Source organism: Gekko japonicus, unplaced genomic scaffold (genome assembly GCF_001447785.1).
Source record: "Gekko japonicus isolate JY-2015 unplaced genomic scaffold, Gekko_japonicus_V1.1 scaffold1858, whole genome shotgun sequence".
In the NCBI taxonomy this organism is placed as follows: domain Eukaryota; kingdom Metazoa; phylum Chordata; class Lepidosauria; order Squamata; family Gekkonidae; genus Gekko; species Gekko japonicus.
Window position 1 is genome coordinate 284,146 of NW_015177068.1, and position 17,977 is coordinate 302,122.

General features: G+C 43.5%; 1 protein-coding gene across 1 annotated transcript in view; it reads left to right on the forward strand.

Moving 5' to 3' along the window:
• Positions 1-17,977, forward strand: part of RHOBTB3 (Rho-related BTB domain containing 3) — a 59,676-nt gene that overhangs the window by 24,032 nt on the left and 17,667 nt on the right. Inside the window, exons 7-9 of the mRNA XM_015428200.1 lie at positions 11,946-12,097; positions 13,776-13,887; positions 15,128-15,493. Of these exons, the coding sequence (XP_015283686.1) occupies positions 11,946-12,097; positions 13,776-13,887; positions 15,128-15,493 (630 nt within the window). The remainder of the gene's footprint in view (positions 1-11,945; positions 12,098-13,775; positions 13,888-15,127; positions 15,494-17,977) is intronic.

The following is a 17,977-nucleotide window of genomic DNA, read 5'->3' on the forward strand; positions in this document are numbered from 1 at the left end:
CCCCTGTCATTGTAAGGTAATAATTTATTTGGAAAGATTGATAATTTGAATATGCAGTAAAAGCTGTGTTATCTGGCACCTGGTTACCTGGCAAACTCGGTCAACCAGCATGCTGGCTGCCACTGCCTGTTCTCATGGTGGAGCAAGCTGTGCAGCGGTGGAGCAGGCTGTGAGTCCCCAGCCATAGGACCAGTTTACTGCTGCCAAATGGGCAATGCCTACGGCCAGAATCCTTCTGCTTCCCCCTTACTCCCTGACCCCATGCCACTGGTTTGGCCCTTTACATCCCTGCCTGGCGCACAGCTAATTGGTAGCATGAGGGCAGGAGACACATTTGGGCCATGGGTGTCCCCTGCTCACACCTATGCCAAACAAGTGGCACCCATGGCCAGGAGTCTACTGAGACCTGCTGCCTACTCCTTCTCTGACTGCTGTCAGGCTGTGGAGGAAGAGGTAGTAAGTCCATGCTTTGGCTGCCAAAACTGGCATTTTTGGTTAACCAATGATGTCAGTTAACAAAACTCTTACTGTAGAAGGGTGTTGAACATGTTATACAAATAGATTCCCAGTCAAAAAAATTGAAGTCAAAATCAGGAGGAAGGTCTTAGTGTTTTAATTGCAATCAAGACACCTAAAGACAGTTAAGCCAAACCAGCCTGTCAAAAATTGACTGCTTTCTCAACACAATCAGGAAGTACATGAAATTTTATACTTGAAATGATATAGTCATGAAGATAACATTCAAAAAGCATAATTGACTACAAAGAACAATGCATCATTTGAGTAATAATCCACTTATTGGTAAAATGTAAAGAAGGGTGTGTCTAAATAATATCTTAAAATGTTTACTTAACCTAACCTGAATAATATTGGCCAAGGGTTCTTTATACCCAAACAAAGGTGTTTTTTTCTTATACGAAGCTAAAATCCCTTTTAACCCAGACACTGCAAAGTTTTACCCTAAGCAACTAAAAACCATGAACTCTATGCCTATCTTCTATACCAAAAGAATGTTGTTTTCTTGTCTCTAGCATCAGCTAGAAAATCAATCTAACCTACAAGAGGAAGGCCTACTATTTAATAGGCCTTCATTACATCCTAATACAATCTTACTTAGGAGAAAAATCTATAAAACCAGAAAAATATGAATAATCAGAAGAAGAAAAAATCTTTATATTCCCATTCATACTACAAATCTCCCCCTTGGTACAGTGACCATATACAGGCTCACTGCTACCACTATAAATCTCTATGCGACAATGGCTTCATCATAATGTGGTCCCCTGAGGGAGCAGATGATGGGAATAATGCCTGACAACAATTTGAACAAAAAGGAAGGCATTGAATACAAAAGCAAAATCCAAACAGAAACAGAATGCCAAGAAAAATAAAAACAAGGCATGTTTTCATAGTTGCTCGCAAACCACTGAACCAGAGGTCATTTCGGGGGGGAACGCGGGGGAACACAGTTCCCCCGGGTGAGGTACGAGGGGGCGGGGCACATGACGAAGTCCCGCCGGCCTTGCAGGTCCACCGCCGGGCCCCTCATGGGGCTCAGCAGTGGAGCTGCAAGGCCGGCGGTGGCGGCCGGGACCGTTGGGGGCGGGGTGTGTGGCCTTATGACACATTTCCGGTGACGTCAGGGGGTGTGGCCTTATGACACACTTCCGGTGATGTCAGGGTGTGTGGCATATGCTAATGAGTTATGCTAATGAGTTCCCCTAGCTCTTTTTCTACGAAATGACCCCTGCACTGAACCAATCTCCAAACCAGTCATTCCACCAGTTATTATCTGAGATAGTCACCCTATATGATGTCTTTGAGATCCTTAATGCAATTTTCAATAGACCTGGAGTGATCACTAAGATTCAGACAGCACGTCCATTCAAAGTCTTCACAGCCATGATTAACATGTAAAAGAAGATAATCTATGGCCATAGGATTCCGCATAGCCGCTTTCTCAGTAGCTTGCAAGTCACGTAACATTTCTCCCAAAGCTTGAGAAGTATCAATTATGCTGAGAAGCAACAAGCTGTAGCATTTAAATTCCTGGAAGTCTTAATAGTTAATCTAGGAACTATGGCGAGAGAAACTGCTAAAGCGATTAAATGAGCATCAGGATTACAATTCTCATCTAAGTGTATAAGGCTCCTTTTCTCTCTAGTGATATTAAAATGTTTCATCCAAGGCACTACAAGTGGCATTAATCAACCAAAACTACAAGGTCCACCCTTGGCAAAAGCTGGAATATAAGAATACACCATTTTCCCCACAGGATGAGGTTAACCTGACCGGGGAAGAACGTTTTTTATATTTTTTGATCAATTTTTGGAGACCAGGTGCTAGGATAAGGTGGGAAAAACCTTTACGTACTGTTGTTGTATGTCCACATGCTAAGTGTGAATGGGCCCTGATATATAACTGGAATGGGGCTCTTTTGCAATGTACTTGGTATTACAGACACTACCCTGTTGATTTTTGGAATTTTAGGGTGAAGTACATCCTATTACTCGATGGATATGGTGATTGGGAAAGCTATAAGGGAACTTGGAAAATAGAGCTGAAAGAGTCTTTTAATCCTTTATCTGCTTGTGAAACAGCCCCTTGGGATATTTTTGATTTTTACCCTACCAATTGGGAAACAGAATCTTTTCTAGATATCAGTACCACACATGGGCAGGAATGGTGGGGTGACTGAGGCTTTGAGTTTTTTTATTGTTGGTATCGCCAGTATATAACTCCTAGAGGAATTTTGAGACCTGATAGGTCACCAACAGATTATAGGAGCCATCCTGATTTATCCACTTGGTGTAATCCTGTCACACATTGGGAAGATGGAATGGAATTATTTTAGATTCCTCCTCTTTCCCCTTTTTAATGTTTTTGTTTTACAGACACACATGCATCAGTTTGAATGGGATTATTCACACAATGTTTGGTTAAATTTGGCATATAGTCTAAAGTTCTCTGCCTTTTGTCTTCATAATGGCTTGGATGCCAAGGAGGTTTTCACTTCATGTTCATGGGGGATCCCTACTAGTTCTAAGTATTTATAAGAGAACACCATTCACAATTCTATTTATACATGGGGGAATTTTACAACTACCCTGGATCAGAATACACATAGTCCTCTGAAGCACCCAGACACTGGGTCATTCTACCAAAAGAGAGAGATTTGGAATTTTTAATTCCTGGTGGCAGCAGAAATCTACTAAGTTCATGTGCACAGAGTGTGGTTTAAAGGAGAAACAGTCTCCCCAATAAGCAGGATACCTCAAAGCCTTTATTTTCTTCCACTGGCTGAGGCTCCTCCCTGAAGGGAGGGAAGAAATGAGAGTTTGCTTTCTTGGGCTGCCTCAGTCGCACAGGTAGGGTTGCCAGCCTCCAGGTGGGGCCTGGAGATCTCCCGCTTTTACCACTGATCTCCAGCCGACAGAGATCAGCTCCCCTGGAGAAAATGGCTGCTTTGAAGGGTGGACTCTATGGCATTGTACTATGCGGAGGCCCCTCCCCTCCCCAAATCACACCCTCTCCTGGCTCCACCCCCAAAGTCTCCAGGTATTTTCCATTTCAGACTTGGCAACCCTACGCACAGGAGAAATACCAAGCACCTTTAAGACCAACTAAGTTTTGTTCAACGTATGAGCTTTTGTGTGCCTTGCTACAGTGTGTGTGTGTTTTGTGGGCTTTTTATGCCAGGGCTCTCCTGGGTGTGACTGGGTTCCCTCCCCCTTTTCACTGTATTCATGCCCTCCTGATCCAGTCTTTCTCAGTAAGAAAGCAATGTGAACTGTTCAGAAGAGGAATAACAACAAGCCAGTGAGGTGGATTAGACTGAGTGTGTGTGTCCAGACCAAGTTCACACCCTTTGTAGGAAGTTGTAGTTATTTCTCTGGGGAAGAGTATAGTTTTGTAGACAAACACATGACCCTCAGTTTGTGTTAGGATGCCTTCTTATGTTCTCGACCAGTACATGAAGCAATGAATGTACAAAAGGTTGTTTCCCCGTGGGTTCTAGGCTAAGAACACGGAGCATGAGATTTCTGTAATAAATGTCAATAAATCAAAAGTAGGTTTGCGGCTTACAGATACAAACCTGAACAGCATATTCAAGATTGCTACCGCACAGACATTTTGATGCAATAATTCAGAACAGAGGTGTCAGTTATCAGAGACTGTTAAATAGACAAAATATTGCAAGAGTGCTAGTGTTTTAAGTATGTTTTATTTAAAGTTTAATTTTTTAAAAATTTTGTTTGTCTGTGTCCTTTATAAAGTTTTTATCTCTGCTACCTGGCATTAACTCTGCCAAACTCTGTCATGCAACGGACATGAAATTGAGCCAACTTCAGAGGACGGCGGAAGACAGGAGGGCCTGGCGGGAGCTGGTCCATGGGGTCGCGAAGAGTCTGTGCGACTCGACTGTGCGACTGAACAACAACAACAACCTGGCATTACATTTTATGACACACATGGCCCAACAAGGTCTCATTTATGGCAGATCTGGCCCTCATAACAAATGAGTTTGACACCCCTGGGCTAGATTGTTTCATGGTCGGCTGGCATATTTTTGCCTTTATAAAGCCTAGGACCGATAAGAGGGGGAATTCTTATGTTTCTGGAAGATGCATTCATCTGTGACCTTCTGAGTTGACTAAGCGACTTTGACTTTTTTCCTCATCAGACTCTTTAAGTTAAGACTTAGGATGTAATAAGCTTACACATTTGAGTCATTTGTTTTTCCATGGTATAGAGATTAACAGTGGCAGATTCTAATCTGGAGAAATGGGTTTGATTCCCTACTGCTTCACATGAAGTCTGCTGGGTGACCTTGGGCCAGTCATAGTTCTCTCAGAATTCTCTCAGCTCCACCTACTTCACAAGGTCCTGTTGTGGAAAGAATAAGGGAAGGTGATTGTAAACCACTTTGGGACTCCTTAAGGTGGAGAAAAGCAGGATATAAAAACATCTCCTCCTAAATAATGTGAAAATAATATGGGTCCAGTGTTCCTTAACTAACAGCATTTATTTCCAGTATAAGCTATCATGTCTGCAAATATTTGTTTATAATGTTTGTCTGCAGGACCCTAGTGAAGCTTAACTAGGCAGAAAGGCAGAATACTAAAGAATACTGATGTTATATTAATTTTGCCAAGTATGATTGAGTGAAAATTGTTTTGACAAGACCTTGCAAAGTGGCAATGTTTTTCTCAGTATTTGTTTTCTAATTTATTACAATCTTCATTATCATTAAAATTGATACTAAATTTTTGATATTTTGAAAAATGAGGAAAACAAAATAGTGCACTTAATGTTTGGAGACAACAGTTGTGTCATACACAGTTATCATCTATGTATAGTTAATATGCATTAGTTTATACAGGACCTGTCTCTTACAATGCAATCCTGTGTAGAGTTACTCCATTGATATTAGTAGGCTTAGATGTGAGTAACTATGCATAGGATTGCACTGCCAATATTATAAATAGGCGAGAGAAAAACCATTTTGAAACTCAGCTAGAGTGTTTTACATTATTAAAAAACAGCTACTTCTATGTAATTGCTTATTTATTGTGATATTATAATATTCTAAAAATGTCAGAGAAAACTCGTAATGGAGGACAGACAGTCATAAAGTGAACATAGTTTCAGAGGGTATCCATGTTGGTCCTCAGCAGAATATCTAAATTTGATTCCGGTATCAGACATGAGAAGAAGGGAGCTTTGACTCTCAAAAGCTTATACCCTGAAACTCTTGTTGGTCTCTAAGATGCTACTGGACTCGAATCCAGCTGATCTTCTTCGTGGTCTCTGTGCACCACAACCATGGGATTATGCGCCTGCACTGATCTGAATTGGTGGTATACAAAGCTCACAATGAGATTTTCGTGCCTCCCTCCCAGGCACGCACGGGAACCCCACTATGCATGCCCAAAGTTCTCTTCTGACCGCTGCGCTGTTAACAGCTTGTTTCTGCCAGTTGGTGAAGAAGTATTTGTTTTTCTCATGAGGGATTTCTAAATCCTTTTTTCTTTCTTCGTTTTTCTTTACTTTAAAGACTTAAATTTTTTTTGAGGGTTGCCGTTACCTCATGCCTTTCCGCCCCCCCCCCCGAGGTAAATTTTCTTCGCCTCACCTGAGGGCTCCTTTCTTTTTGTGCCATTCTGTATTTTTATGGCCAAAAAGTGGGGGTGTTTTAAATGGTGTGTCAGCTGCGGCAGTAAACTTGCCCTCAAGGATGGACACACACTTTTTATTCTCTGCCTTAGAGAAACCCATTGTCCGGAGACTTGTCGCCATTGCTCAAAGTTCTCCAATCAGACCCATTAAAACAGGGCCACGAGACTTTGGGTGGCACTTTGGGAGTCCGCATTGGCTCCGTTGCTGGGTGAAAAGATGTCTGCTGAGATCCTGTCAGACGCTCAACCAATGGCGCCTCCGTCAACATCAGACGACACTTCGACATTGGTCCCACGGCACCATTCTAAATCAGGATAAGCATGTTACAGAGAAGTCTTCTCTTAAAAAGACCACACATAAGTCTCACGATCTGAGTGGCATCGGCGTGCAAATGGGCTCTGCATTACCCCCTTCTAAGCGGGCGCAACCCAATGTCGATAACCCTCTTGTGTCAGAGCTGCCTCTGATGCAACAACTACCTCCAGTTGAGGTGCTGGACTCGCCCATTTGGCAGCTGAACCCCCCGGTATCGGAGGTCTCTATGGATAGTAGACCCATTTCGATCTCGCCCTCCGGAGTCAATGAGGTCATCCCACGCAGATCTCTGAGAGATCGTTCTCCGTCGGCATCATCGTGGGCTAGCGATTGATCTAGACTGGACTCTTGTTATCGTTGTCCTCGATCTAGATCCCCTCGGCATGGGGAGCATCGATATCGATTGGAGGAGTGTTCTGAATACGGTCATTCCGGATCCAGGCTCTCCTATTCGCCCAGGCAGGAGTTAAGACCACATTCCCCGACCTACTTTGAACCACCTGTCCCACCTCCATGGGACCATCAGCAGCACATGCCTTATTGGTTCAGCTCATATCCAGTCTTGACATCAATGCCATGCCTGACACCGAGGCGATAGTCAGACTGGGACCATGGGTCATGTCGTTCACGTTCTCCCCAATGTAAATCCAAACCTTCCACATCTCTCTCCAAACCTCCGGAAGAACCTTGTCGCCCGCCCTCTCCTTTCCATTCCTCCCCTGCTTTACCATCACAGACCGCACCGATATTGGACACTACTACCCGAAGGGCTGATGTATCCTTGCTACCGACACCAGGGTCGCCTTCTGGATCCTCCGACTCAGATTCCAGTGCCGAGGACTTGGATGGGCCCAATTCAACAGGGGGTCCTTCACCCAAGCCTACGGTGTCTGACAACCTTCCAATCTCACCTTCAGAAGACCTTTCTTCTTACGGAGATTTGGTCAAAAGGATGGGACTTTCCTTAGGGCTGTCGATAATCCAACCCCAACCATTGGTGTCGGACTCTGTCTTCGATGTCGTGCAACTCGACACCTCCACAGCAGTCACCCTCCCCATATCGACCGTCCTTCTCCAGGCAGCAAAGGCTCCGTGGGATAAACTATCCCTGTGTCTTCCAGGAGGCTGGATCATATGTATAAGGTCCAGGAGACAGAGGCTGGTTTTCTACATGTCCATCCTAAACCCAATTCCATGGTCGTGTCCTCTTCCGCTAAGAGTAAACGTACCCTTGCTACACCTTCTGATAAGGAGGGGAAAAAGTTGGATTCGTTCGGCCAATGTTTTTATTCAGCTGGAGCTCTAGGAATTAAAATGTCTAATTATATTGCTTGCATGGGCCGTTATGAGTACTTGCTCTGGGAGTGCTTTACCGATCTCTTGACCTCACTACCTGATGACAAACATCAAGAGGCCAGGAAGCTGCAGAAGGAAGGGTTGTTACTTTCTAAGCAGATCATCAATAATTCCAAACATGCCTTGGACATGTTTTCCAAGACGATGTCTTCCGCAGTCGCCCTCTGTAGGCACTCCTGGCTTAGAACCACCTCAGTTCCTGCCGACACTAGGGCATACATAGAGGACTTTCTTTTTGATGGACAAGGTCTCTTTCACGCTTTGACAGATTTGGCCCTGCAAGACATGGACGAGCATTAAAGCGTCTCGGTCATTGGGGGTCTCTGCCCCTTCTAGGCCTTTCAGACCCTGCTCTTGGTCACATTACAACTCTAGGTGCCAGTACACTAAATCATCACCAGATGGAGGATATAGGACATGTCAGTCCCCATCTGGGAATAGACAGCAATATCAATCTAGACAACGGTACGGCTCTGGACTCCAACAGGTCAGACCGAAACCACCCAAACCTGGCAATCAAGGCCTTTGACTTCCACCTGTCTACCTCTTCCTACCCTACCCACCTCCATCCCTATCTACATGCCTGGACCACCATTGTGTCAGACCAATGGGTCTTTTCCATCTTGACCAGTGGCTATTCCATCGAATTTCTGGAACTCCCACCTCTTCCTGTAGTCATCACCATGCCCCCATCGTCATTCCTCCTCGAAGAGGTCGCCACACTTCTATTGAAGGGTGCCATAGAACCCATGCCCCTAGACCACCAGGGCCTCGGTTTTTATTCCCGGTACTTTGTGGTACCCAAAAGGGACGGTGGGCAGAGGTCGATCTTAGACCTTTGCGTCCTCAACACCTATATACGATACCAGAAATTCAAGATGACATCTCTACTGGTCATTCTACCTCTCCTGTCCCAGGGTTGCTGGATGGCCACTCTCGACCTCAAGGATGCCTATTTCCATTTGACTTTACACCCCTCCCATCAAAAATATCTCCAATTCACGATAGGAGGCAGCCACTATCAATACAGAAGTCTACCGTTTGGCCTCAGCACAGCACTGTGGGTCTTCACCAAGACGATGGTGGTCGTTGTGGCACACCTCCGCCTCTGTGGTCTGACGGGGTTCCCATATCTAGATGTCTGGCTTCTCGTCGCGCCTTCCAGGGCCCTTCTCATACAGCATGTGTCTCAGGCCCTCGATGTCCTTCGTTGCCTCAGTCTCTGGGTCAACTACAAAAAGTCACAGCTGGTTCTGTCTCAGAGAGTGCAGTTCATAGGGGCAATATGGGACGTAGCAGAGAGTGCAGTTCATAGGGCAATATGGGAAGGAAGCTTTCCTGCCCTGGGACAGAGCCCTCACTCTAGCCGCCCTTGCAGAACAGGTTCGGCTATACGACACGTCGTCTGCTTTCCACATTCAGCACCTTCTGGGCCTCATGGCAGCTATGACTGCAGTCCTTCGCTTCGCAAGACTGCGAATGTGTCCACTTCAGCTCTGGTTCCTAAGGCACTTCAAGCCCCTACGAATGAGCCAGTCGGTTAGTCTCTCTCCATCACAGGAAGCACGCAACTCCATCACAGGAAGCACGCAACTACCAGTGTCTGGTGGACACTGACAGACAACCTGATATGGGGCATCCCTTTCCATTCCATCACTCCTGGTCTCACCCTCACAACCGACGCCTCGCTGTGGGAATGGGGAGCCCACCTCAACGGCCTCTCCGTAAGTCACAGGTGAGATGCCTTGACTTCTACAAATCACATCAGTTTTTTAGAACTTCTGGCAATCAAGCTAGCCCTCCAATGTTTTCAGCCCCTTCTCATGGGGAAATGCGTGTCTGTGTTGACCAACAATACAACGGCCCTCTCTTACATCAACAGACAGGGTGGAACGGTCTCCCGCAGTCTATGTCGCCTGGCTCTGGACTTTTGGGCCTGCTGTATGCCTCTGCACATTTTCCCCATTGCCTCATACATAATTGGCAATACCAATGTGCATGCAGACCTACTCAGCAGGGGTCTCTCTCAGCGTCACGACTGGGAACTGGACTTACCTACGTCCCATATTCTGAAACTGGGGTATGCCTCGCGTCAACGTGTTCACCACCAGGTGCAATGCAAAGTACGCCCTATTCTGCTGCAGAGGGGCGCGTGATCCCAGGGCCTTGGGAGACGGGCTCGTTTACCCTTGGAGCAACAACTTCCTTTACATGTTCCCTCCTCTGCTGCTGTTGCTGAGGACGGTCCAAAGGCTCATGAGGGTTCACACAAAATGCATCCTCATCGCCCCCTGGTGGCCGAGACAACCCTGTTTCGCCAACCTCCTTTCGCTGACAGGGACTGCCATCTCCTCCCACAGGTGCCAGATCTGCTCCTAGTGGGGAATGGCGCTCTTCTGTTCCATGAGGTCCACAAGCTCAGACTAACAGCTTATCTTGTGGAAGTTTGACATTTTCAGATAGAGTTACTACTCTGTTACTCAATGCCAGGAAGGACTCTACCCGACATTCCTACAGTGGGAAGTGGGCTCGTTTCTTAGCCTTCTTACAGCCCTCAGACGTACCCCTGGCTTCTGTGGAGCGGTACCTAATTCTGGAATTTTTGTTTTCGCTGGCAAAAAAGGGCCTCTCACACTCCACAATTAGAGTCTACTTGTTGGCTCTTTCTGCCTACCATTCGGGTACCGAGGGTCTCTCTGTCTTCTCTCACCTGATCTCAAAGAAATTCCTGAAGGGTCTGCTCCACTTATATTCGCCAATCCTGCCTAAAGTGGTCTTCGAGTTCCATCTCAGCTCAGAGATCTTCTTGCTGAACTTCTTTCCTAGCCCAAAGGATGGCCAACAGCGTCTCCTCCATGCACTAGATGTTAAGAGGGCACTACTTTTCTACCTTGACAGAACACATTCAAGTAGGAGGGACAATCACTTATTTGTCTCCTACTCCAGTCACTCCGTGGGACAAAAGATCTCAGCACAACGTCTTTCCAAATGGATTGTTGAGACTATTAAGCTGTGCTACCAGTTGCCTAAACGCCCGTTGCCCTTGCCTGTGCGAGCGCATTCCAGAAGATCCATGGCTACATCTACAGCCTTTTTGAAGGGTGCTTCCCTGTCGGTGATCTGTGGGGCTGCGACATGGTCTACTCCAAACACTTTCATCAAGCACTACGCTGTTGATGTTCGTGAATGCCACAGAGTGGACCTTGGTTATCTAGTCCTTTCGTCGGCAGAGCACTGAGTGTACGACAGCACCCACCTCCAGGTGAGCCACTGCTTTTCAATTTCCCATGGGTGTGATGTGCAGAGACCACAAAGAAGATAAACAAGTTGCTTACCTGTAACTGATGATCTTCGAGTGGTCATCTGTGCAGTCACACCACCCGCCCTTCCTTCCCCACTGCTGTCACTTCAGTACTTTTCTCCGGTTATTAACATGACAGCGGTCAGAAGGAACTGGCGGGATGTTTGCGCCCCACCTCTTTGGGCATGCACAGTGGGGTTCCCACGCGTGCCTGGGTGGGAGGCGCGAAAATCCCATTGTGAGCTTTGTATACCACTGATTCGGATCAGCTCAGGCGCATAATCCCATGGGTGTGACTGCACAGATGACCACTCAAAGATCATCAGTTACAGGTAAGCAACCTGTTTTTATAAAGTGAAACAATTTAAGTGTGATTCCAAGGAATTGAACTTTTCCTCTCTTCTATGTATGAAACCTATTTTCTTGTAATGCCAAAACAATAATTTCTGTAAACATTTATGTATCAGAGGAGATCTTTGTCTAAGTATATAATAATCAGTTATCAGTAGATACCAGTATAACCATAACTTATCAGGTAAATCTCAAATAATGGGATACATTTCAAAAACTGTATGCAAGAAATAACAAGAATATTTAAGGCAGTATTTAGTTTCAAATGAAAATAATGATACTGCCATAGGGACAAGTCCAGAGCACAAGTGTTCCATGTACTATTAACTGATTAAAGCCCTTTATTTTATTGGCTTGATTTATTATGAATTACCTTGTATAATTTAGAAGCTACTAAAGAAAGAAAGACTAATGAAATATCTTGTATAATTTTTTTTCTCAGAAGTTCCTTGCACTTGTCCTTTGTGTATCTCAGACAGAAGGAGCTGTGTTACAGCTTCTGAAGGTATTCAGCTTGCTAAAGAACTAGGAGCTACTTATCTGGAACTGCACAGTCTTAATGATTTCTACATAGGAAAATATTTTGGAGGAGTGGTAAGTAGAAAATTATAGCAGAACTGTCAGATGGTAAATTGTAACTTCTTAAAATGTTTCTAAAATTGGAACTTGAGTTTTGAGCTGATGCAGACAGGGGTGATTGAGGTAAACTGTGACGACCCCTTAACTGGGGAGGTCTGGTTTCCTTTTAAAAGTGTTCTTTATGTTTTTCTATACTGGGTAATCCGGCTGCCACCAGGAAATTTAAGGCTTTCCAAACCTTTATAATATAATATTCATCACTGGGTAGGTATATCGAGGGTTTAAGCTTTCGAGGAACTATGTGGTCTGAGGAAGGATTCTTTCCAGAGCTGGTATACTTGAATGAAATAGGATTTATTTAAAGAAAGCATAAATACGAGGGTAGAACCAAGTAACTAGTAAAGTAGGTATAACACCCAGTCTGCTCCCTACTGACAGGAATTTTTCCTTAGGTAACTTTGTAACACTTTTTCCTTCAGACCATATACGGTTACTGTTTATTTATACTTCAACTTTTCATAACACACACAAGAAGGTCTCTCCTTCAGACCCCAGAACTAAACTCATCCCACACAGGGATGGGTCTCACTCCTCTCATAAACAGAACTTCTGCTTCTCTCACAGAAATCAGAACTTAACTGATCTTCATCAACTGTCATATCTAACTGACCCTCTTGACAGACGTTCAAATCCTCCACACAGCATCCATTCCAAAACCCCTCCCCCTCTCTATCACTCACCAATCATATCACTTGCCTGATTCCAGCACTCTAGATTATCATCACAGCCATGCAAACCAAACTTTTAAAGCCACACACACACAGTTAAACATGAAATCATTACATAAACATTCCCTGTTCTTACCTGAAACTGACTGACAGTACAGTCCTAGGCAGAACATTGAATTGAAGTTGATGGTGTGGCTCTGTTTAGGCTTGCATTGTGGATGCTTCAGGGAAAAAATACAGTCAGTTTATTGTATTCCTGGTTTTGGTGTGTAATTCATGTTTTTGCACAATGTAATACAGGAAAACACACTAGGTGATGCCGTTTGCACTGTCTGAAATCTCATCATGTGTTTTCTCAGCAATTCTCAGCCATTATGCTATCCTTCTCTCTTCCTTTTTTGAATTTCACACAGTTTTGAGAAAGAAAAGGTACACATGGACAGGAAATGTACAACAATAAGCAAATAAATACTAGGAGAACAAAACTGAAATGTGTTTAAATGTGGCAGAATAATTAGCCTTAATGCATCTTTAGGTTGCTGAGGATTTTATTAAAAAGTTGATGATCATAATATAGATAAGTATGTGCTAGTTAAATAAAAATGGAGGAACTTGGAGACATATAAATAACATCCCTTGAGGCCTCTTGCAGCTTCCCTTTCCTGTTTCTTTTCAGGCAGTTGGGACACAACACATCTCCACAACAAAAAATTTCTCCAGTTTGTAAGGCAAGGTGAAGAAAAACCTCAAACAGCCCCAGTTTGAAATATAGGGGTAACATTCATTGGTCTGATTGGAATTCAGAGATCCTGTGCAGCTTAGCATCTTTCGTCTTTAGTTGTGGGAGATAGTATGACATTTAAACTACATAAATGTGTATAAAGAATATGTGCAGCAGCAACTCCTCTGATTATTTTTCCCTCCAATCTTAGTGATACTTAGTAACACATTTTTTAAAATTTTAGCTGGAATATTTTATGATACAAAGTCTGAATCAAAAGTCAATTGAAAAAATGAAGAAAAGGAAAAAACCCCAGACGTGTCATGAAATTAAGCCACCTCAACTTGAGCAACCAGGTATAATATCTTCTAGCATCTTGAGTTGCTATGTGTTATACTATGTTTCTGTTTGTAATACTAATCAGATAGCATTTTAAAATCATATTTCATATATGTTGCTTAGCACAAAGACTGTATGTTTAATATCTAAGAATATGTTTCTTGTTAATTTGTGTAACTTTCAGGGAAGAGCTTGAACACACAATTCTGAATGCAGTATCTTCTGTACCTGGAAAATTTTGACAGAGGTTTTGACCAGGGCTGAAGTTGGGGGTGGCTTCAAATTTCCTAGCTCCTTTCCCATTTTCCCAGTGGTTACTCTTCCTAGAGAGCCAGTTTGGTGTAGTGGTTAAGTGCGCGGACTCTAATCTGGGAGAACCAGGTTTGATTCCCCATTCCTCCACTTGCACCTCCTGGATGACCTTGGGCAAGCCATAGTCCTGGCACGGCTGTTCTTGAAAAAGAGCAGTTTCTGTCAGAGCTCTCTCAGCCCCACCTACCTCACAGGGTGTCTGTTGTGGGGAGAGGAAGGGAAGGGAGTTTGTAAACTGCTCTGAGACTCCCACTATCTCTGTGTATCATTCACCCCACTTAGGTAACTTTTCTAATCAGGTCTTTTTTTCATATTCCACCAAGGCAAGCAATATGGATAGCTGCCACTAAAACCAGTTCCTGTACAGCTGTAACCCTGAGGCGATTGAATAACAGTACAGCCACAGAATTGTTTCTCTTTGCTGTCTTTTAAGGAAGGTTATTTCATTTTTATTTCATTTCTCACTACCCATTCCAAATTTTTAATTGTTATTTTGATCTGTTTGTTGAAGGGTTTGAAGATTTTTATTATTTATTTTATTTTGTATGATATGAACTGCTTTCACCTTTTTGTCATATAAATGGTTAAAATTAACTGCAGCAATTCAGCCTTCTCTGAGTTGGGACTGGAAAGTCAAAACCAGCAAAAAGTGATATACATCATCAAAGATTAAATTCTAAAATGTTTGGTATATTAATAAAAATAAGGGAAGAATTACAAACTAGATTATAAAAATGCTCAGCAAAATTTTCTTAAATTGAATAAAATGAGCTTACAAGTGTAATGAAGAGGTATTTATTTAGAGCAATCAGGAAAATACCCTTATGTCCTCATTTGATCCTGTCCCAGGAATAAAAATGCTTTTGTTTCATGTTGTACCTAATGCAAGTTTGGTGTTACAAACAGTTCATTCATGATTACTTTTCTAATGTCTCAATTTTGTAGAAAAAATGCCAATCTTAAAAAGTGAAGCCTCGCATTATGATTCCGATTTACATAACCTGTTGTTCTGCTGCCACTGTGTGGATGTGACATTTTATTCTGAAGACTTGAAGGAAGTAGCAGAAGCTCACAGGATTGTCCTATGCTCTGTAAGCCATGTCTTCATGTTATTGTTTAATGTGAAGAGTCCAGATGACATCCAGGATTCCTCTATCATTAGGACAGCTCAGACCCTTTTCGCAGTGAACCAGGAAGCTGCACATCCAGTTTCAAACCAACGTTCATCTTGCAACTCACCAGTAAGAGTCATTGTTAAAGACTCTTTCTTCTGTTCTTGTTTGTCAGACATTCTGCACTTCATTTATTCAGGTATCCTTGTCAGAATGGTTCCAATTGCTTTTTGTCTTTTAGCAGAAAAAAACTATTCACTGCAATAAAGCTGTATCTGGGCTGTACCATTTCAGGACCTAATTATACTACATAGTCCTTGTGCCCTCCAGCCCTGTATCCGCCCTGGTCCTATCAGAATATGGATTCTGTGTTAGGAACTTAATTCTCAGGAATGCAGGGGCCCTATCCAGATCAGGACTACAGTGGGTGGGGAGATGGGCTTAAGCACTATTTTAGCAACCTGAAACAATCAGGGAGAGCCACTGTTTCTCCTGTATTTGCCCTTACATGTACTGATGGCTACTTGTAAGTTTCCCCAGCTGCGCAAATAGTGGCTCCCCAAGGCTGTTTCAGAAGATGGCATGGGGCGGAGACTTATGCCCTCTCTCCCAGTGCACTATGGTCCCGATACAAATTGGGCTGGTGCACATCTGGAAATTAAGTTCCAAGCATGGAATTTCCACTGCTTGTCTGATAGATAAAAGAGCAAGAGAAGGATTCTTTTCTAAGTTTTCCCTTCATGTTGTGCTTTCAACATGCTGTGAGATCATTTTTATACAAAGGAGAATTCATTCATGTGAAACTGCCTACTTGCAATGAAGGAATCAGGTTTAGTACCTCGGTGAGGGTCAAACTAGAAAATATACAAGAAATCTGTGTTCAAAAAACAAAAACAGCCCTTCTTTGAGGAAGGTCTTCTCCTAATTCAAATTGCCTCCCCCCAATTGTAGTTTGCTCCAGGGAGGAAAAACATAGGTACTGTATCTGTCTTTTTTCCTCCCATGAAGCTAATTACTGCCTTGAGGGAAGGGGAGGTTAAACTGGGGAGGGGGGGAAGACAACCCAGCACCCCTTCCCCTAATCTTCACAGCAGCCCACATAGGATTACTGATTAAAAGAACTTTGAGAGATCCTGACTGCAGCTCTCCTGTGTTATATTTAGTTTAACCTTGAGAACTAGACCTTGGTCATATGGTAATTTAAGGCTTACTGACATAGTAGGTACAGTCCAGCAGTTCTATTGTTTTCTGTTAACTCCTTTTGCACAGGATCTTCTATATTATTTCCATGGAAATTTTCACAACACATAACTGGGGCATTTGCTCATATGTGCAGAAGTGCTTCCTTTCACAGAAGAAAACAGCAGGTTACATGTGCATAAGGGGCTTTAAACAATATCCTGTGACTTGACTCCAAGTCACACTGAGCTGAAATTAATTTAATTACCATCACCAGAATTTTTACTGAAAACATCAGGGAGTCCAGGTGGGTCCTGCCAAAAGTTGTGCTTGTGCAATTCAAGTGTACTGGGAACCAAACAAGCCCATTTCCTTCATTATTCTTTGTTTCTGATTTTTATACAGTTTAAAATGTTTGTTGAATTGCACTTTTTCTGTTTGATTGGTTTTAAATTGTAAAAGATGATGATGTATTAGGGTGGAAGTAAGCCCAAAGTGTGGATAGAATTTGGTAAGATAGTTTTTTTGGGGACAGAACTGCTCAGTTCTGTGTAAATATAAGGAATGCTCAAAATTCAGTAGTATTTAAAGGATTGGTGAAAAAGGGGTGCAGTCTTTGTAAATCAGAATTACACAAATATGGACACGTCTACAAGTCTGTTTCATGAAAACAGGCCAGTTATTTGAGACCTTTTATACATCAAAATAGACCCTGAGACTGAACAAAATGCTTGGGAGCAACCACCAAGCTACTCTAAGCTGCAGCTGTTACTGGGGGGGGGGGGAAAGCAGTTTGTACCAGATACTGTAGATCAGGTGTCCCAAACGTGGTGCTTGTGGGAGCCATGGCGCCTACTGACACTTTCTCTGCTGCCTGCCAAGTGATTTTAGGAAGTGGGTGAGGCTGTGTAGAGCTTTTGCCCAGCAAGGCTTTTGATTGACTATTGGAGATCTGATTTGCTGTGCAGATTTTTTTTTTAATGTTGCTTTGGCAGCAGCTGCCACCACAGCAAAAGTTAAGGTGTGGCAATAATTTTGTGGCTGGCTTCACCTCCTGCAGGAACCATTTTGTTGCTGTGCCCACCATGCCATGTCAGAATTCCAAATGTGTCCACAGGCTCAAACAGATTGGGAACCCTTCCTGCAGATCTTGAGGCTCTGTTATGTGGTCTCTTACTATGTGTGCATAGAGGTCTTGTACTCTGAAGGGCTTCTTTAATCAGTGCATCTGAGGAGTAGTTCTGCTCTATACCACTATGGTCAGGCCTCCTGTGCACCACATTTTAGGAAGGATGTTGACAAGCTTCAACATGTCCAGAAGAGGGCAACCAGGATGGTGAGACGGTTGGAATCCAAGTCTTATGAGGAAAGGCTGAAAGAGCTGGGTATGTTTAGCCTGAGAAAGAGAAGGCTTAGAGTGGATATGATTGCAGTCTTCAGATATTTGAAGGGCTGTCATGTAGAAGATGGAGCAGATCTATTCTCTCTTGCTCCGGATTGAAAG